The following is a 21,862-nucleotide window of genomic DNA, read 5'->3' as shown; positions in this document are numbered from 1 at the left end:
TTGTTATTTATTGCAACTTGTTCAATATTCGTTTTTCATCATATGATGCCTACTTTTTTAAATAATAATTAGAATAATCCCTATATACTAAATTAATATAACAGGCAAGTTAAACTTCCACTTCTCATTATTCTGTAATTACTTTAAATGGGTGGGAATTATCTGACCAATTACATCACATTTATCAATTAACATACATATTTGTTTTTGGAATACATTTGATGTTATAAGTTTTATGAAATATAAAAAGAATTACTTAGAATTGTTTTGATTTGTTTCCACATCAGAATATTGGTTTTCCCGTGGAAAAACAGCTTAAGGACCAGTTTAATGAAATCTAATGGAAACATTGTCACCGGTTAATTTTTCTGAATTTTTCGTATGTTGTATGAATATGACCTCTTTAACGAAAAAGTCCAAGGGTCCAACTCAATCATATTACTAGTTTTTGAGATACAGGGTGTCGAAGTTGGAAAATGGCAGTTGTTTAAAGTAACATTTCTCGTGGGAAAACATCTTGAACGAAACACTTTTGAGCGACAATTTACATAAGGTTATAATTTTACACTGGTTTTCAATCAACATAATTGTTAAATACGGGGTGAGTCGAACATTATCAAAAATTAAATTCGTTCAGTTCATAGTTCACACTGTAATTGAAATAAACGTCAGTGGAATTTTCCAATTTTGTGTCATTACTCTAAGTTCGAGTGAAATACACTGCTCAACAATTGATAGGGATCACTTACTTTTTCTGAATTTATTTCTGAAATATTCGCTCCAAGATTATAAATTTAGTCAGATATCAGAGTATTTTCAGTTGATGATATGGTTCACTTGAGGGAAGAATGAAAAAATAGAAAGTTGGAGAGAAAAAAAGGAACACTCAAAATTCTGTGTTTGAATAACATAAAAATTTTATGATGAAACGACAAGAAGGCTGAAGTTTCGGTTAAGCTAGTACCTAGTTGGTCCCCCACGAGCTCGTTTCAAGCATTCTACCCTACGAGGCATACTTTCGATCAAACGATTTATAAAATTTTGGGGCAAATTCGTCCAAATATCCCGTAAAGCGTTAGAAGGGTCCTCCAGGTTATTGATCGGTTGTTCTTAGGTTGACAATTGTCTAGACATCTCAGACCAGACATGTTCGATGCAATTCATGTCTGGAGAGCGAGCTGGCCAGTCCATCCTATCAATAGCATGAGTTTCTAGCGCTTCATTAACCAGACGACTACGGTGTGAACGGGCATTATCGTCAATTAAAATTAAATTCTCGCCCACGGCAGCCGCAAACGGAACAATTATGGGTTCAATAATCATATCGTGATATCTCTGGCTGGTCATGGTGGTGGTCTGCAGAACAACCAACTCTGTGCGTTGGTTCAAACAAATGCCTCCCCATACACATATAGAACCTCCGCTAAAAGCTGTTGTGGGTACCATAAACTGTTCTGCATACCTTCGACCTCTTTCCCTCCAAGCAAGAATACGTCCATCGGAGTTGACCAAACGAAATGTAGACTCATCCGTAAATAAACATCGTCTCCAATCTTCAAGTGTCCAATTGCGGTGCTCCTCAGCCCATTGCCGTCGATGAACCCGTCGTTCCCTATTCAAACGGGGATGTTGTACCCTCCTACGTGCTCTCAAACCACGAACATGTAGTCGTCGTCTTACAGTCTGGTTCGAAATTAGAACTCCTGTTGCAACTCTCAGTGATCTATTGAGCCGCGACGACGGGTAAGTGGGATTTCTCCTACCATTGAGGATCAAAAGACGATCTTGGGCAGCTGTTGTACTGCGCTGCCGACTTCCCCCATGAACATAAGCTACTGAGTCGTTTTGGATGAACCTATTCCAAGCCCGACTCACGACACTTTGCGAAACATTCAACCGCCGGGACACTTCTTGCTGGGACAAACCTTCCGTATCCCCCGTATGATTTGGTCCAGTTGCACAGGAGCCAAACGTCTTCTCGGCATGACTGATAAGCTGATATTGTTCTCATTTCTTCAATTATTGTCACCTTATGTGTTTGAACGAGAGAAAAAAAACAGATTTAATAACAAATACCACATTGCTTTTCACTCCACCTGTAACAGCCTACAGATAATAATCGATTTTGTGAACAAGAGCCGATGAAGTGAGGAAGACTTTGATATAATCAACTCAAAACATCTTACTTTTTCCTTAGAGAACATATAATGTACAGATATTCACGAGATAACTTGAAAAAAATACAAATGAAGAGAAGTTCATAAGTGATCCCTAGCAATTGTTGATCAGTGTATAATAATGTCAAACAGTATTGGCTTTTGCTATGACCAGTTTTTGAGATACACAGGGATAGCACCACCATTGAGTTGAAGAAATTTAAGAAAATTGTGAGTAACAATTTAAAAAAAAATTATAGAAAATTTTGCTTTTTCAAAGTGGAGGTAAATCTATGAGTCAACTCTAGTTACGTCACAGTTTCGGCGGGTGATTACATAAAAAAAAATCTTGATAATTTTCATCCCTGTAGAAGCGACATAACAACATTTTTTATTAACTCTCACACACTGCAATTTTCGAATTTTTCTGTCCGTATGGCGGTGAACAAAAAAAAAATCATATGGCAAACCTAAAAGCTTGAAATTTTCAGAGTTGATTCATTCATGGACGAAATGCGACAAGGGGTTCTGTATGATTTCGAAACATTCAATTTCATCGAAATGAAAAGTTACATTTAGATTTCAAATAACAATTTTCAGGTGATAACGGAACCAACAAAGTTTCAATTTTTGGAATAGATATACAGGGTGTTTCATTGGTGAATGGACATACGTTAACCTGAGGTAGAGCTACTCTAGACGAGTCCTAAAAACCTATATATGATAGGTCTTATCTTTCCTTATAGCACAGCTACAGGGTGATTTATGAATTTACCAATATTTTCAATTCCTCATAACTTTTGAACTACCCGGTATATTTGATTGATATTTGGTCCATTAGGTGCATCGATTAATTTCTAAACTAACTAAAAAAATCAGGTCCGTATTAGGAAAATATGGGACTTTTAACATGTTGAGATTCAATACCCTGTATAGTGGAATATTGGAATTTGATGGAAATATTCGGAAAGAGCAGAAATTTCTCTATGGGATTCAGCAGATTTTAATGTCTCGCATGTCTTTCAACTCATCAAAAATTTTGTTCAATTGTGGAATTTCACTAACTTCACAAAAAAATCGTACATTGAGATCAAATTGAAAAAATCTTTTGTTCCACTGAGTGAATATTTATATTTCCTGATATTCTGACAAATTAACAACAATGAATAAATAACTGAACACAAATAAATGAATAAAAACATTTTGAAAGAATCACAGATGTTGCTCGAAACGACAATCGTTTTGCTCGATACAAATTCATGCCCTTTTCAAATTATGTCGAATGGCATTTTTCAGCATGTCTGGATTATTACGATTCTTATTGAATGCAACTTCGATACGTTGTACGAAAATATCCTCACTTCCTATTTCAAACGAATACACTAAGGATTTCAAACATCCATAAACGAAATAATCGACAGGAATGAAATCTGGTTATCTAGCGGGGCATGTGTGGGGTCCACCTTTGCCTATCCACATATTTGGAAAGTTTTGGTCCAAGACGTTCCTGACGTTAACTGTAAATTGTGGTGAAGTCCCATCTTGCTGATAATACATCCCTGCAATGTCCATCTTATCATTTCGACAATGTCTTCATCGATATTCAGGTGCCTACTTTCTTGGGAATTCTATTTTGATGTTGGAAACTGGTCATTTTCACGAATGAATATCGAAAACTGAAGAAGGTTTCGTGATGTGTTAATCTTCTATTAGGGAATCTTGATTGGAATTCCCAAACAACATATCAGCATATTCTTGATTTGAGAATTTATGAGGCATTATTATGGTCGACTTCAATATCGAGAATAAACCACAATACCTCAAAAAAAAAATGTCTGTACCAGTTCCGTCAGTTATAAAATTTTATGTCATAGATATTGTCGTAACCTACCCTAATATCGGGTGTCCCAAGGTGAGTGGCCTATTAGATTATTATGGAAACTATTGATGGTAAAAATTTCAAATTTTGTGGATAGATATTTGGCCATGTTAGGTACATTTTTGAAATAATTTCACATTTCCAGTGTTGCCGGATGTACCACAATTTGGCAACAACTTTGTTATTTTGAATAGGACATCCGGTATTTCTATTTTTTTATGATACTCCATAAAATATTAAATCTATTCACTCTTACTTGTCCATCCCTATCTTCAACGGTTTTTGAGTTATTAATTATTTTTCGAAATTTTTGATCAAATTGGCGTATTACGAAAATGACTCTAGTTCGTTCAATATTTGAGATTTAAGTCAGAAATTTTGCAAGTCGTTAGATATTGATCTGATCTGTGTCACTGCTCTTGAATTATGGTTGTCAATAATACAGGACGGACCAAAAAAATTCATCATTGGCCAAGTTACAAAATTGTGAAAAAGTCAATTTTTTCAAATTAGACACCTAGTATATTTTTCAATTTTTGGAATCAATACAACACACTCTACAATTTTTCTATTCACGTCCCTATACCTATCTCAACTGGATTTCGAGTTATATGCGTTTATTAGATTTCACATTGATTCAATAAGTGTTAATATCTTTTGTATTGTTATGTTCTCTATGTGGTTCATAGATCGATATATCAATGAATCAGTTCAATCCATAAATGTCAAAATAAACAATAATTACCAAACAGGTGTTTTGTTCCGAGGTTTTTCTATAAATAATGGCTCAAGAAAGATATACACATATAACGCATATAACTCGGAATCCAGTTGAGATAGGTATAGGGACGTGAATAGAAAAATTGTAGAGTGTGTTGTACTGATTTCAAAAATTGAAAAATATACTAGGTGTCTAATTTGAAAAAATAGACTTTTTTACAATTTTGTAACTTGGCAAATGATGATTTTTTTTGGTCCGTCCTGTATTATTGACAACCATAATTCAAGAGCAGTGACACAGATCAGATCAATATCTAACGACTTGCAAAATTTCTGACTTAAATCTCAAATATTGAACGAACTAGAGTCATTTTCGTAATACGCCAATTTGATCAAAAATTTCGAAAAATAATTAATAACTCAAAAACCGTTGAAGATAGGGATGGACAAGTAAGAGTGAATAGATTTAATATTTTATGGAGTATCATAAAAAAATAGAAATACCGGATGTCCTATTCAAAATAACAAAGTTGTTGCCAAATTGTCGTACATCCGGCAACACTGGAAATGTGAAATTATTTTAAAAATGTACCTTACATGGCCAAATATCTATCCACAAAATTTGAAATTTTTACCATCAATAGTTTCCATAATAATCTAATAGGCCGCTCACCTTGGGACACCCGATATACTCTTATGGGATTTGACACAAAATAATCTCTCAAAATATGTTTAATTAGTGAACAATCAGGATATACATCTGAATGAATGTATTGAATTAGAGGAACAAGAAAATTTTCCAATTTAATCTCAATCTACGATTTTATTGTGAAGGTGTGAAATTCCAACATTGAACTAAATTTTTGCCTGAAATTTTCGATGATTTAAATGACGTGCGGGACCTTGAAATCTACTGATCCTCATAGAAAAATGTCTGCTCTTTCCAAATATTTCCATCGAATTCCAGTATTCCACTATACAGGGTGTTGAATCTCAGCTTGTTGAAAGACCCATATTCTTCTAATAAGTTCAAATATTAGTCGATGGACCTTATGGAGTGAATTGTGCGCTCCTTATATCAATAAAATACACCGGGTGGTTTAAACGTTATAAGGAATTGAAAATATTGGTGAATTCATAAACCAGCCTGTATTTCGGCTATGAGGAAGATTAGACCTATCATATATTTTTTATAGCTCTACCTCAGGTTGACGTATGTACATTTACTAACGAAACACCCTGTATAATAACAATTTGAAGCTTCAAAATCTCAAGTGGATCACATCATTACCACCATAGAAAATTCAAGAAGATATTTTGTAAATAAATACACACTTTTTCCGTGACAATATATCCATTTTCAAAAAAAGAATTCGTGCAAAATTCTGTGTTGATAGTCATTAGCATTAAGGATGTTAGCGAATATCCAAAGAAAACTGACAAGAAGTCAGCTGGTGTTATGTGGTCTCCTTCATGTCTGCTTCTTCCTCATTTTCAAAAAAATCGAGACTGAAATCATTGGGAAATGTTATTCAAGGATTTTTATATTGTTGAACATCTGGACTCAGTGTCCAGATGACAGTAGTATTAATATATAGATACACAAATTCGTTTGAAGTAATTGGAAGATTTTTTGTGAATTCAAACATGAAAATTCTAGACATATCTCGAAGTTTTATTACACTATAAATTTGTTTGAAGTATGATCTATAAATTTTAGTACAAATGAAAACATAGAAATTAATTGGACGTAATGATAATCAGTTTCAGGGGGTTATCGTCACAAGTATCTCTTAAATTTTACATTCACCTGGTTCATTCGTTAGTGTTCTGATCATAATATTCTCAGAGAATTAATATGATTTTCATATGGGTATTCTTGTCTTTATCATCACAATTCATCTACGCAGTAAAAGGTACGTAGTAGAATGTGCTTTTTCCACTGTTTTTGTAAATCATGTAGAATAGGATTTTCGCACAATAACGAATCATCAGTAGACTTTTGTGACAACTCTTTTAATTTTAAAAAATAATTCATTCTTCCCTTCGATATTATGCAAGAAATTATTTATCAAATGTTGTAGAATGGATGATTTTGAGCATTTGAGCGATCGTATTATCGTCACAGAACTGTTGTAGAGTATTGTGAGATGTTATGATTTCATTGATCTGTTTTCCTGGTTATTCTATAAGGTGAGGAGTTCTGATTAAATTAAATTTGTGAGGTGAGGGTAATTTTTCACATATACCCACAAACTAAAATTCAACCTAGTGCGATCTGTTTTAACTATTAGAAATGTTTTGCGATAATCGACTTGAACTTTCTATAGGTCTAATGATGCGATCAACCTGAAATTTTACGCAGAGATTGAAAATTGCTAGTATACATCTACACATAGAATTCCGTCGTTTGTCATCGACAACATCATCAAATCTTATCAGTTCCATGCGCAATTTACTAAATACTGTTGCCATTGGAATGTAAGTTTTTTTTATTCTGCTTGAATATGTTTTAATTTGAGAGCTCTATCATCAGTATTAACGGAGATATAAATTTTCGGTATCACCATTTTTTCCAATTTTCGCTTATAACACGAAAACAAAAGAAGGTGGCAAAAAATGAATACTACTCTTGTTAGTTTCTCAGAAAAAGAGAACGAGAATGGGGTATCAGATTTTATCTATCTCCTCTGGTTTAAAAGTTATAGTGCTAAAACATCAAAATTTGCCCACCCTGTACAGGGTGTACCAATTAAAGAAAAAATCAAAAAAAAAAATCTATCTCTTTCTCCGAAATAATAAAATCTCAGAAAGCATTTCATAGATACCTTCATTCTCGAATTACAGGATGTTTCTGAAAAATCACTATTTCAAATATTTCTCCATGTCTTGGTTTCGGTTCGATATTTTCTGAAAATTCAAAAAAAATTTTCTGTAATTTTTCTGGTTTATATGATACTAATAACAGGACATAGAAATCAATTACCGTTTCAAAGATATATCGTTGGTTTTTTATGAACGGACACCCTATATTTTTCAACGGAGTTTTTTATGCACCGATTTGTCGAAAAACATCCTGTTACCAATTTTTCAAAAAGGTTTCTAAGATATACCGGGTGGTTCATAAGTCTGGAAACTGAATTTTTTTCGCGCACAGGTGGAAAATCGGAATTTTGATGCTGTGGTCTTTAGGTAGTAATTTCGCCCGAGGAATTGATGGGCCAATCAGATTTTGGATTCAAAAGAGCCTTATACGAAATATGAGGCCCAACTTAATTATCTCGTATAAGGCCCTTTTGCACCCAAAATCTGATGGGCTCAATAGATTCAACTAGAAAAATTACTAAGGACCTCAGTATCAGAATATGAATGTTTGCATCCTGATGTAAATGAACCCCCCCCGGATTTTTGAACAAAAAACGCTGTATAGGGCCCAAAATGGACGAAAAAATTTTGTTTCAACCAATTTGGATGTAAGATTTCCCGCTGAATCCGAATCAGCAATAAAAAAGATTTGTTTGCATTTGAAATTTAAAAGTTGGGCCTCATATCTCGTATAAGGCCCTTTTGTGTCCAAAATCTGATGGGCGAAATGACTGAATTGTTATTCTGGAAGTGTTACAAACATTTGTTACTTAAAGAAACCTTTTCTATTGAATGATTTCAAAACCATGAATTCGATGATATAGAAAAATAATGAACTCTTATTAACTATTTTCTCAACGATTCCAATCGATCAAATTAAAAATTTAAAAAACTATACACACTACATAGTATGGATTGATATCTTACAGAGGAGGCACTTGAAATTTTGTGTTTGCATCGCTTATGTCATTGAAGTAGACACTAATATATATTCACCGAAATTCTACATTCGATATTCGATGATATAGAAAAATAATAAACTCTTATCAGGATTAAATAACTTTTTTCTCAACGATTCCAATCGATCAATTTGAAAATTCAAAAACTATACTACATGTACATAGTATGAATTGATTATCTTAGAAAGGAGGCACTTGAAATAATGTGTTTGCATCGCTTATGTCCTGAAGTACACACTGATATAATCATCTAAATCTACATTTATCACTGAAAATTCATTATGGAATCAAAAATCAAATGTAATTTAGATTGATTCTTCATGATGAAGTGATGCACATTACATTTAATTATACTTAATCCTTGAGTTGAATAGCCAGCTCTCAAAAGACGATGTAAACATAAGATGAAAAATTAAATCAATTATAGTTTTTAACTGCAACAATCCAAGTTTTTATTTTATGGGAATGAAAAACACTTAAGTACAACACTGGAACTGATCAATAAATTGTGAGTGTTATTAACTTTTGCTCCCGATGGAAGAAGTGTTCTACAACTTTTTTCGTTATCATCTGGTCTCCTAAGAACCAACAGTGTGATGACACAATCGTAATTTCCCTCATGTTTACTGTGGTGGTAATTGATATTTATAGTGAATATAAATAACGGGGTTCACAAATCTCAGTGCGAACTAGTGAAAAATGGCTGTGAAATTAGAATTTGTTGCGTTCCTGTCCCTTCTGCCTCTTCTTGTGACTAGTGGTAAATATTTTCTTCATTTAGTGTGTGCTTTTTTAACATTCAAAACATTGAATGTGTTTCTTTCCATACTAAGTCTTGCTTTCCTTAATGGAAATGAAATAATATTCTTGATTCTTGCCGATCTGTAAATTTTTTGTTCGTAAAATGATATTGAAAAGGTAAGTTATTCATTCAATTTTTGTAATATATCGATAATAATGGAAAAGAAAAAGTTTTATTCATTTTAGACAAAGGTTCATTGAATATGGATTATTATTCAATGGATATTTTCATTCTGACTTTATTACAGTATTTTTATGAAATATCTCCGAAACAACATATTTTGCACTCAAAAGTATTTTAGGGGTTTGTAACAGATAACAAATTCGTTATTGCATATTGTTGTTGATTAATTACAAGGAAGATATATGAATACCGAATTCTTTTGTTGATAACATGAATCACTCTATTTTGAAGAGATTTTTTTATCGTCTTCTTATACTAAGCCTATATCGTATTTACTTTCATGTCTAGTTCTAGGCTGATTTCTGACAAATAGGTATCTGGCATTTTCACACGATGCTTTTTTGAATCTTTTCTCGGGGCTAAAATTACAGAACTGAATTTTTTTTCGAGGTTATATTTATGTTCATAAAAATTCATAAGATTAATGTCACATTTTCTGTATTGATACAATTTACACTAGCAACAAAATAAAATCAAATTACATGAATAATTAGATATACTGTTCTTCCTTATTTGAGTTATGTCACATCGAATAGATAAAATCGTGTAAATGGTAACTGCCGAAGGAAAAAGGCTAGAAACTTCAGGTTACGTTTGGATCTCAAATTCCGCAGTGTAATTCTGTAATGAGCAAAAACCGACCAAGAGTTCCGTAAATATGGTCGTTGAAATTTGATGTTTTGTTTCAAAACTACAGTTTGATCGGAAAATCATATTAGCATCTTGATGTAGATTGGAGATTCTAAATATAAAACAAAATTTCATGTGTATCACTCAACAACAACCACAACATATTCAAAAAATCATCAAATATTTTCGTGACCATAATACCGAGTTGAGGTTTTGGGTGTTCATGTGAAATACCAATTTCAAGATACGTCTAAATGAAATTTTTCTTATACAGGGTGATTCACTGCGATGGCCTATTAGACTTTTATGGAAAACTAATCATAATTTCGTGCTGAAAATTCGCTTGTTTACGTTTGAGATAATGATCTTTCTCCCTAAAATATTTTCAGATTTCTACAACTTCCGTTTATATCAGACATAAACTACCACTTCCTTAAATCAAATGACACCCAGTATATTATTGCATCATTAGATAATGATGAGATCAATAAGATTCTTATGAAAAAAATGGTGGCGGCGAGTTTCAAATTTTCTTGCAGAAAAAAGTTTTTTCGGAAGAACCTTTTAAATTGTCGATTTTGCAAATACGTAGTATGATAGCACTCTTTGAGGTTTGGATCAAAAATTAAAAGGGTGTTTATCAGAAAATCATGAAGTTGGACAACTCAAATTCATCAAAACTCAAGATTTTCAAATTAGAACTTATATTTAGGTATTATTATTTTGGTCATTTCTAGATATAAAAAGAAAAAACATACCCTATACCTTAAATTAATACTTTAAAAGTTATCGAGAAATAACTTCAAATGAGGAAAAACCGCAATTTTTAACTGTGTAGAGTAGTCTGTGACTTCCGGAAAACACAGAAAGTAACTAAATTAAATCACCCTGGATAGGAATACGCTTGATTCCAAGTCGGCCGGATATGTTCTCACAGAAATATTAGTTTTTAGTTTATCGATATTGAATATTCTGTGGTTTTAATGACACCAGCAATGAAAAAATTTGCTCGAATCTTGACAAGGATCTTCTATACGAATTTTTAAATGCAACGCGAAGTTGAGCTTTAAATTTTTGGTTACTCTTTTCTGAAAATATTCTTTTATTCGAATATTAATTGTTGATATATCTTTTTAAAATTGATATTTGTTCTAGGTTCTTTGCTAGAAATAAAGTTATTAACCCTCAAATTATAAAAGAAGAGTTAACAAAAATTTGAAGATCAACTTCGTGTTGCATTTAAAATTTAGAAATTTGAAATAAAATCTCAACAAGTCACGAATCATTCAAGGACTACTGAAAGAAGAATTTATGTTTTTTTTATAGATGAAGACTTCCCCATGATAATCAAGAAATATGAACTGTCAAATCCTGAAGAATGTAGTGAAAACAATGGTATATTTTGTAAAATATCAGTTACCTTGGTGCCATACAATAGCACTGCCGATTCGAGAGCTCGGAAAATTATAGAGGTAATATAACCTATAACTATATCACTATAGTTCAATTAACAAATGACAATATGTCGAATGTTGTTCTTATATTTTCCCAAAAAATTGTCAATAGTGTTCCCAGGGACGTCACACATTTTTTATTTTCTGGTGCCCACTAAGTAAAATTAGTTTAGTATACTATGGAACTGGATATGACAGGTAATAAGTGTTAAAGGTACATACAAAATTGATCACTTTTCAAAATCTGATTGCTGACTTTTATATACCTACAGGTTCCAGAACTATGGAATTCAAGTCATTTATGTTTTTAAACTAGATGCATAACTGCTATAGTTTTCATTTCGTTTAGTCCACCATATATTTTCGAAGATTTAGAAATTTAAGACAATACACATTAAGTGGAATGATTATTAACAATGTCAAAAAAGTAGCTCTATTTCCGCAAAAATCATTTTTGGTTATTCTAGTATATATCATTGTATAGGATTTTTCAATAAGAGAATCCATTTTTCAATAGACCGCTATTCGGGCTGCTGACAATTTCGAAGCTGTCATCTTCTGACAGTTGACAAGCAAAAACTACGCCATTATCAAAATGAAACGATACACGCTTCAACAACGCATTAAAATGATTAAAATTCACTGTAAAAATGGTGAAAATTTTGCAGTCACAGTTCGAGAAACTAAAGCACTTTTGGGTGTTCGAGCAGCACCTTCTCAGCCGGCAATCGTAAAACTGGTGGAAAATTTTGAGCTGCTGTGAAATTGTGAAATTCGAAACATTGTGTGTCGCTATGCAACAATTGAAAATATTGCTGCTGTAGCCAGTAATATTGACGAAAACACATTACCAAATGATTTTATATGGCCGGAATGGAAATATATTGATGTGGACGACGTTTAATTTCAAAGAACTTTTTTCAGTAGAATCCATTTGTGTAATCAAGCTAAATGCAATTATTTTAGGAGTTTCAATAAAAACTTGTATTTTTTTTAATGTAACATATAAAACCGCTTATATTTTCCTTTTCCAGAAATGTATAACATAATATTTATATAAAATTGTTATCAAACTATAGAAATCATCAAAAGTTTCAGTTTCTCACGGCAAATCAACCAGACACTTGGTTGATTTGCCGTATGAAACTGAAACTCAATAATCAATGATAATCTGTGAACTTCAGATAATTAAAATAACCAATCGATTTTTCAACATTTCCAAATTGATAAATGTTGTTCCTTAAATGCGTGAAGTTCGAAGATTATCATAGATAAGGACTTGGTTGATTTGCCATATGAAACTGAAACTGTTAATGATTTTCATAGTTTCATAAAAATTTATAAACCTGTTATATATTTTTGCAAATTAAAAATAGCGATTTCATTCGCTGCAAAAATTTTTATGATTTACATTCAAAAAACACAGGTTTGTATTTTAACTTCAAGACTACCTAATTGCAATAAGAGACAAATGATTACACTAATGGATTCTACTGAAAAAAGTGCCTGTAGGATGTTATTGTTTCATGTAATTATAGCATTATTCATAAAGAAGTTATGAGAACTTTTCATTTCATGCCATTTTCCAATTTTCTCTTAAAGCTTGAAAAACAGTTGAATTCAAAAGGTTGAGGTTATCACCAAATTGAGAGCCCGTTCACATGACAAGCGCTCAACGCGCGTTTTGACTACACGCGTTTACAAGTACATGAATTTTCTACTACTATTCGATCTATAATTACCTATCAAAACTTAAAAAAGTTGTTTAATTTTTACCTAAATCTGATACTGAATCAAGATTCAAACCAAAATGTAGAATTCAAAGTGAATAAGTTGCGGCAACGCGCGTTCAGCGCTTGGCAAGCGCGTACCATGTGAACGGTATCCAATTATCTAGCGCTCATTCAACGCGCGTGGAGCGCTTGTCATGTGAACGTGCTCTAATTCTTATCGAATTTGGGACACCCGATACTTGACAATTTTTGCGTGAAATAAGTCACGTTTTTAACACCTGGCTGATATATAATGGACGCCAGCAGAAAATATCACACAGGCAAGTACCACTGATTAACCTGCCACTTCCCAGCATAGTTTGCGTCAAAAACTTGGCTGACAACGCCTTGTCGAATTAGTACCTACCAATTCTACTTTGTAAGAAATCAATTTTCATTCAGAAAATATTTAATCTCCTGCAGCCTTGAAAACCTACTTTAAAAGTTGTAAAAACCAATATTTCAGTTTACCATTTTTGTTTTTTTTTCCAGGAAACGAATTATGACTATCGATATTTCGATAGAACGAAGCTAATTCACGGCCGCTGTTTCAAAAAATATCAATTGAGAACATTGAATGAAGCATTGCAAGAAGAATACGCAATTAAATACCTAAATGAAAGTCTCCAAGGAATTGTGAACAATTTCAGATGCTTCGAAAAAGGCCGCCTCATCCTGAACGATGTGGATTATTGGGATCTTCTCTTTATGTGAGTAGTAAAATGTCAAATTCAATTCTGTCTCTCCGGCCGTCCGAATACATGATAACTCTCGAAAGAAAAGACCAAGATACTTGAAATTTTCAGGGTAGGTTCGACTCTTAAATGAATTTGTTAATGGGCAAAATGCGACTAAGTGTTCCATATGGACGTTAAAAACTTTGCTTACCTAATAATTTTAAAACTACGAATTCGTAATTTTAGTCGAGGTGTAAGATATAGAATAGCAATCCTAAGCTTCATGCAAAATTTTATGCCGATTACGTCTTCAGAACTAAAGAAAATTCAAAAAGTAATCGGAAAAACACTCAATATTTCAGTGACAACATTTGACCTTGTTGAGATTCTGAGTATATAAAATAACAATTTCTGAAATGAATATATTTGAACTCGGTTATATAGGTCCTTCATATTTGCAGTAATTTTATTTATGTATCATCAAGGATAAAAGAAACTAAGCCTATAAATGATGCCCCAATTTCATCTTGATGTAACTGTGACAATTGGCATAACATACTCTGGGCAGTTTCGGATATTAGAGTGTCAAACATTTTCAAAATTAGTTCTAACTAATAACCCATAGTTTAAATGCGTTTTTTTTTTCATATCAAGAGATTATCCTCCATTTTTCATTGAAATTACACCCTTTTCACATCAATTAACAAACTTTATGTATTGATCTTGCTAAGAATAGGTATATGATATCTTTACAAACGTTTATGATGAACAATTATACCAATAATTTATACCTATCGGTTTGGATAAGGTTCTGTTTCTTTATATGAGTTCAACGATCAATTTTCAATACTGGTCAAAGAAGGATAAAAACTTGTTGTCCCAAAGAAAAAACTGAAGATCAAAGGAATTCCCCATTCAATTACGATGAAGTGTTGAAGATATCCAGAAGTATTTATCGATGAAATGTGAATAATACTAATAACATACCGGTGTCTCTTTAATAATTATAATTAACTGTAATTTCTCATTTAAAGCGTTGTTAAATTAAGAAAATTTGATGTTATGTTGCTCTACTTTAAGAATACACTTTTTTCAGGTCGATTGCTGCTATTTATGTATTTTTCATGGTTGTTTCAACCACGTATACATACTTTGCTGATCATGAGAAAGGTAATAACAAACTTCAAGTTCGTAACTAATATCGATTCTAACAAAATTTGATTTAAATCATATGGAATTTTTTTTTTAATTTATTTATTCAGTTCCGAATTTGATGATGAGCTGAGAGTGAGAATTGAGCCTAAAATATTACCGTGGCTAAATTTTTTATAGCCAGGCAATTTATTGGCATAATAAGAATCTCAGATTTTCACAGTCAGCATAAATTTTTCAGCTGAAACATTCATATAAGATATGTTTCTTCATTTTCAGATAATTTTTTGGTGAAGATATTATCAATTTTTTCGATAGTAACAATTTGGAAAGAATTAAAGAAACCAATATTGAATGAGGATTTCCAAAAATTGAAACCAATTCAAGGAATCCGTACTTTGACTATGATGCTCATAATCTCCATGCATGCATTCTATGGAAATATGTTCACATTTTTGAATAATCCTGAGTATGTGGAAAATGTAAGTAGGTATATAATGATTGATGGCTCAGATGTTTAAATTATTTAATTTTTAAATTATCATTATTTTATCAAGTATTAATCAAATTAGAAATCTAGTCGTTTCAAACAGAAATATGGCAATTCCAATTCACATTGAATATAAAATAGTTTATTTCTTGATATTCTGAATTAAAAATGAAGTATAAATGACGGTGAAGGATAACACAAATGATAAAGCCACGTATGATAATAATAATAATAATAAGAGAGTTTATTCAAGAAATATAAATACATTAAACAAATAATAAGAAGAATAAGAAAATTGGACTAGCAGAATCTAACCTAAAAGTTTTTCACATGGAAACATGCTGCTATCGAATGTGAGTAGTGATCGACAGGTGTCTTTTTTTTTGGAGCTCATCAATATCGCATAATTCAACTTTCAGCCTTGATTGTATCAGTCCGATTTTCTCATTTATTTTATCGAATTATATATTTCCTACTACTTTCATCTATAGAACCAGAAAAATATTGATAAATTCTGACTATGAAATGGTAATATTTCTAGTTTATATTATCATATGTTGTATCTCTTGAAGAAATAATATTCCTATCTGACCAATTTTCTTTCAGATTTACCTCCATATCATCACAAGGTGCATAGTAACAATCTTCACATTTTTAGTGCAAACATTTTTCTTAATATCAGCCTGGTTGTTAACCATACAATTAAACAATATTATAAAGAAGAATGGAGATCTCACTTTCAAGGATATATCCATCCTAGGACTGAATAGATATTTTAGGTAAATGATCGAGAGTAAGTCATGAAAGTGCATAAGAAGGAGCTGCATATGAATGACATATGAATTTCTTTTTTCAATAACTTCGTCGCCAAGTAACGACACGAAGATTCATGGAAAATTCATGGGAAACGAATTTTAACGAATTTTAAACGAATTATTTTACAGTTTCTGTTGAAATTTATTTGTGTATATTTTAATTAAAGATAGGAGAAATTCTCTATATTGGACCTCCTAAGGAAATACTCCTGTAAAATGAAATTCATTCTACCAAATATGGGCAGAAAAAAAATTCAATTGCTTCTTGTCTCGTTATAAATGTTTGAAGGATAGGTAAATCCATTCGGAAAGATAGAATATTCCAAATAATAATCATGGCCCAATGAAACAGTGCAACAATCAAAGCATTTACCTGATAAGATATCGAATAAATGAGTGTTTTTTTAATGGCAAAGTGGGGATGCTCACAGTTACGGCTTGAATACAAGTCGCTCTCCATCTTGGGATGGGTTGTTAGACCATGTCGATTATCGAAAAAAAAATAAATGTGAAAATTTCATTTCATCGAATCCGACGAACAAGCAATTTGCTCTGTGAAAATGAGTACTTGAGTTCTTTTTCGCCATATCGCCTATTTTCAGAGGCAATAATAAATTAATATTTTGTCTCTTCAATTCCACGTAAGTATCATTTCATTATCGGAATTTTTGGAATTAATTTTTTATTCTTATTTTTGAATAAAGGTAACAGCAGCAATATTCACAGTTGTATTTTAGCGAAGCACACCATTTCCATTCTCACATAACTAACTTGTCATAACAGATCAAATTTTTGCACCAGTTTTATTGTCTGCCGAGAGGTGCTTCACAAGGATCCAAAAGTGCTTTAGTTTTGCAAACTGTGACTGAAAAGTTTTCAGTATCTTTATAGTGAATTTCAATAATTTCAAAGCGTTGTTGAAACAGATCGATTTTCAGTAATGGTCTAACAGAACCCATTTCAATCATATCAATCCTTATCGAAGCCAAAAAAATTACTATAGAAAATATGAAGGGTATCATTAAATTTTCTGCGTACATATTTGGATTTATATTGGTATATGTTCACTCAATAACCGATTTCATTGATGAAGTATTCCAACCAAATAAATTCTCTCATTCCAGGTTATTACCCGTTATTATAGTATTATTGATGTGCCTTAGAAGTAATCTAACTTTCGATGTTATTTCATTCATAAATGAAGATGTTGCAGAAAGAGAAGTAGAAATTTGCAGGAATGACTGGTGGAAAAATTTATTATTCATACAAAATTCATATGAACCAGACAAAATTGTAAGTAAAGATATGAATATTTTGATTGATTTTCACAGTTTTTCTATTTCTAGTGTTCTGGTGTTACTTGGTACTTGGCTACCGACTTCCAACTCTATCTGTACACACTAGGACTATTTTATTTGAGTCAAAAATTGAAAATCCCAAGAAAATATCTCATCGTTCTAACCATAATGATAACAATTGCAATACAAGTTGGTATTATAGTAAATACGAATTTTCAAGGATTTCTGAGGCTTATACCAAGGTGAGGATCAAAGTTTCAATACTTTTTTTACTTAGGAAATGTTCTTATTCCTTCATTGTCTAGAACAAGTTAATTCCAAACGGAATATCACCTCATCCAAGCAAAAGTCAAATTATCAAGTACTAATGACTGGAAAGATATTTCTCATTTTTTTAGCATTTCGTTTATTATTAACAATTTTTATTAATTGATAAGGGTGACGGTAATTCAAATGCAAAACTGACTAAGATTGTCATCATTAGAGAGAAAAGTACCCTCACAATAAGCTTCCCTTACTAGGGGGAAACTTGAATAATATCCGATATTGAAAATTGAGAGGATTTAGTTCTATTTAGTCATCGTCTTCCCCTAGTCGTTCTCGTAGACTCACTGATTCCTGGGTACCTATATTTACTTTATCTTTTTTCAAAAACTTTTCCACTAAACTATAGTTAGGTACCTAAAAATCTGTGTATTTGTATCTATGTTTTACCAAAAAAAAATTAAAATTAAAACAGCTTCATCTGGACGTTGCAGCTTTTTCGTCAATTAATAGATATATTTATTAATTCGAAGTCCTTTTATCTTAAAATCTTCTTGGCGACACGTTGTAAGAAATCTAGCGTTTCCTTATTAATAATATCATGTCTAATGCGTGTAATGAAAAATTGCTTCGAACATACAAGAAAAAGAGCAGATCTATTTTAGCTGAAAATGTTATCTAAATTCAAATGGTTGTCATGCCTATTCTGCCTTTTATCAGTATAAACTGTACGATTTCCGTTAAATTCATAATATTCGTTCCATTCCTCATTTTTTTTTCTGATTTGTATTTGTATAGACATGGGCGCCCACAGGGGGGGGGCATGGCCCCCCCTGAGATTTTGATTGCCTCATTTTTCAGCACAACATGCTCAATATTACTTTCTCAATCCAAAGGGCATGGAAAAAAGAAAAGTAATGGATTCTCAACAATTTTCCGGTTTTCAATGACAATCATGGACGCCTTATCGTATTTCAATAATTTTCATTTTTCCCCCCCTGAGAAAAATTTCTGCGGACACCCATGTGTATAGTACTGACTGCTATAGGGTTTTCTAATGAGAGATATTGCAGAAAAGAGTAATCGAATAAATAAGTTCAAACAGAAAGTGTTTTTAAATATAATTATATCAAGTGAAATAAAACACTAGCGAAACGCGTCCTCAACCCAAAACAACCGTGGATAACCTAAGTCTATAGGGTGACTGTAGATCCTACTTATTATATTAATTCTTAGTCACGAATTAGGGAAGTCAGGTTATTTGAAAATGAGGCATCTATCCCACTGGATAACTAGGTCTGATAGCTACCCAAGCACATACACTGCAAATTTTCTTGTAATAATAATGAATCTTGCTTATTTAATTTTAACTCCTCTTTTACCATAACGTCAATGTCGCCAACTGAATTAATTAACTTTTTTAATATTTCAGGACAGCGAATCTTGAAGACATGATGGTTTCCGATGCCTTTACCCTTTCGTATATTCCCGTATGGTGTAATTCAATAACATATATGATGGGAATTATATTTGGAACAATTTATTTCAACCATAAAAAGGAAAAATTATTTGATGAAATTGTATGTATCATATTGCACTATAATTGAAATATTTAATCTATTTCGATGCTTCACTTTTAGTACAAGAAGATTTTATGGTTCTTGAGTTTTTTCGGATTCCCAATACTAGCATTATTTGTAACATCTTTTCAATATGATACCAGAATATTTGAAGTATTGGTGTCAGTGCTTGCAAGACCAATATTTGGTTTTGGTATTGCTGTCGGTATTTTAGGAATGGCTACCGGGACGGGTGGTAAGTAATTGAAATTATGCTTCTGAAACGTTCCCAAGATATATTATGTACGATACAATCTAAAAAATAAATTAGTTGGTAAATTGACTAGAAGTAAGAAGAACAAACCCTAGTATAAATAGTATTTTTTGTTCAGAATCGAAGTGTTGATAATTCGAGAATCGGCTTATCGAACTACAAGGTGGATGCAACTAAGCTCCTGGGGCTTCTGATGAGTCATCATCGATTTGGGGGTCTGACCTTGTCCTGATGGAACACAATTCCTCTCCTATTGGCTATTTCTGGGCGGTTGTTTTCTTCAGATGGTCCAATTGTTGACTGAGTTAGCAGTTATACAATAGGGCAGTAGCTCCTAGTAGATAATTTTCCTGCCAATCCCACCATACACACAGCAAAACCATTCTGACCGTCTATCCTAGCTTGGCACCGTTTCCGCAGGCTCATCGCGTTTCTACCACGACCGTTTTAGCTTGACGTTGTCGTAAGTGATCCACCAGTCACCAACCACTTCGAAAATGGGTCAATTTTGTTGCGATTCAGCAGCGATTCGCAGATGTAAATTCGGTCCATGAGTTTTTTTGCGTTAGCTCGTGTGGTACCCTTACATCGAACTTCTCCTCGAGTTCTTTCAAACAGTTTTTGTGCAATCTTTGAAGGGGCAATCGTAACAGTGCTTACATGACAGTTGGACTCGACAATGTCTATGATTTTATCGACATTTTCGACAATTGGCTCACCAAAATTGCGCATGATTGGCTGTTACAGAGCGTAGGGAAGTGGCGACCCCACCGCCCAGAGGTTATTGAAACCTTTGCAATCAGCCAACCGAACAATTGCCGGTATAAGAAATTCTCCTTCGACTTTTCAACACCTACGGGCGAAGGAATAGGTCAAGGAAGGGCACTCTTTTGTCCTGAGGTTGGGAAACTGGCCTCGAAGGCGGAAGAACTACAAATGTAAGCAGTCAACGGCATAAGGATGTGGAAAGCCACGGGATGACTACCACATTTGATATCCTAAGGGATATCCCTAGTTTGATTAAAATGGCTGGGTTCAAGGCAAAATATTCCGGAGTTTCAAGTCGCCCAATCGGATCTCCTGGGGGGGACGGTTTTGAATGTAGCTAATAACAAGCTGAAAAAGCTGAAGATCGGTACATGGAATGTAAGATCCATAAATGAAGCCGGCAAAATTTATAATGTGCTTCAAGAGATGCAACGACTCAACGTCAACATCATGGGACTGAGCGAGACGAGATGGCCAAATACAGGAGAATTAATTATCAAACAGACGAAAATTTATTACTTGGGTAACGACAGTTTTCAGCATTGGAATGGTGTAGCAATAGCGGTGGAAGAGAACCTCTCTAGATACGTAACAGGGTTTATACCTATCTCAGATTGGGTTATCATGATGAGGATGAAGAGAACTGAGGGAATTTTGAACACAGTTCAAACATATGCTCCTACTGCTGACAAGGGTGAAGACGAATTAGAAAAATTCTACGATGACATACAATATGGTTTAGACACAACCAAGAGCAGAGACATTACAATTGTAATGGGTGACTTCAATTCGAAGATAGGTAGAGGAAAAGTGGGAGATATCATTGGTGAGTTTGGATTGGGAAATTGAAAGGGGAGACAGACTGGAACAATTCTGCCAAGAACACGACATGGTAGTTGCAAATACATGCTTCAAATTACATGCAAGAAAGCTTTACACATGGAAATCACCATCAGATAGGATTGGAAGAGTCGTCAGAAATCAAATAGATTTCATTTTAATAAGCAAACGGTTTAGGAATTCTATCAAGTTCGTCAAAGCATACCCTGGTGCCGATGCGAAAACAGATCATAACCCTCTGATAGCTCAGTTTGAGGTTGAATTGAAGAAAATCATTCCCCAACGAACCAATAAAAGACTGCAAT

General features: G+C 33.0%; 1 protein-coding gene across 5 annotated transcripts in view; it reads left to right on the top strand.

The window, feature by feature from the left end:
• Positions 1 to 21,862, top strand: part of LOC123671512 (nose resistant to fluoxetine protein 6-like) — a 44,281-nt gene that overhangs the window by 9,874 nt on the left and 12,545 nt on the right. Inside the window, exons 1-11 of one of the 5 annotated variants that reach the window (XM_045605393.1) lie at positions 6,655 to 6,671; positions 9,007 to 9,339; positions 11,521 to 11,666; positions 13,913 to 14,130; positions 15,194 to 15,267; positions 15,529 to 15,731; positions 16,346 to 16,518; positions 17,679 to 17,847; positions 17,901 to 18,094; positions 19,549 to 19,696; positions 19,757 to 19,931. In XM_045605393.1, the coding sequence (XP_045461349.1) occupies positions 9,279 to 9,339; positions 11,521 to 11,666; positions 13,913 to 14,130; positions 15,194 to 15,267; positions 15,529 to 15,731; positions 16,346 to 16,518; positions 17,679 to 17,847; positions 17,901 to 18,094; positions 19,549 to 19,696; positions 19,757 to 19,931 (1,561 nt within the window). In that variant the 5' untranslated portion in view covers positions 6,655 to 6,671; positions 9,007 to 9,278. Of the gene's footprint in view, positions 1 to 6,374; positions 6,672 to 8,945; positions 9,340 to 11,520; positions 11,667 to 13,912; positions 14,131 to 15,193; positions 15,268 to 15,528; positions 15,732 to 16,345; positions 16,519 to 17,678; positions 17,848 to 17,900; positions 18,095 to 19,548; positions 19,697 to 19,756; positions 19,932 to 21,862 lie in introns of those variants that run through there. The other 4 variants (XM_045605390.1, XM_045605391.1, XM_045605389.1 and 1 more) reach the window with 4 other exon arrangements.

The sequence above is a fragment of the Harmonia axyridis genome, chromosome 1 (assembly GCF_914767665.1).
Source record: "Harmonia axyridis chromosome 1, icHarAxyr1.1, whole genome shotgun sequence".
NCBI classification, from domain to species: Eukaryota; Metazoa; Arthropoda; class Insecta; order Coleoptera; family Coccinellidae; genus Harmonia; species Harmonia axyridis.
Note: the sequence above shows the minus strand (reverse complement) of the source record. Positions and strands in the feature narration are given on the sequence as shown.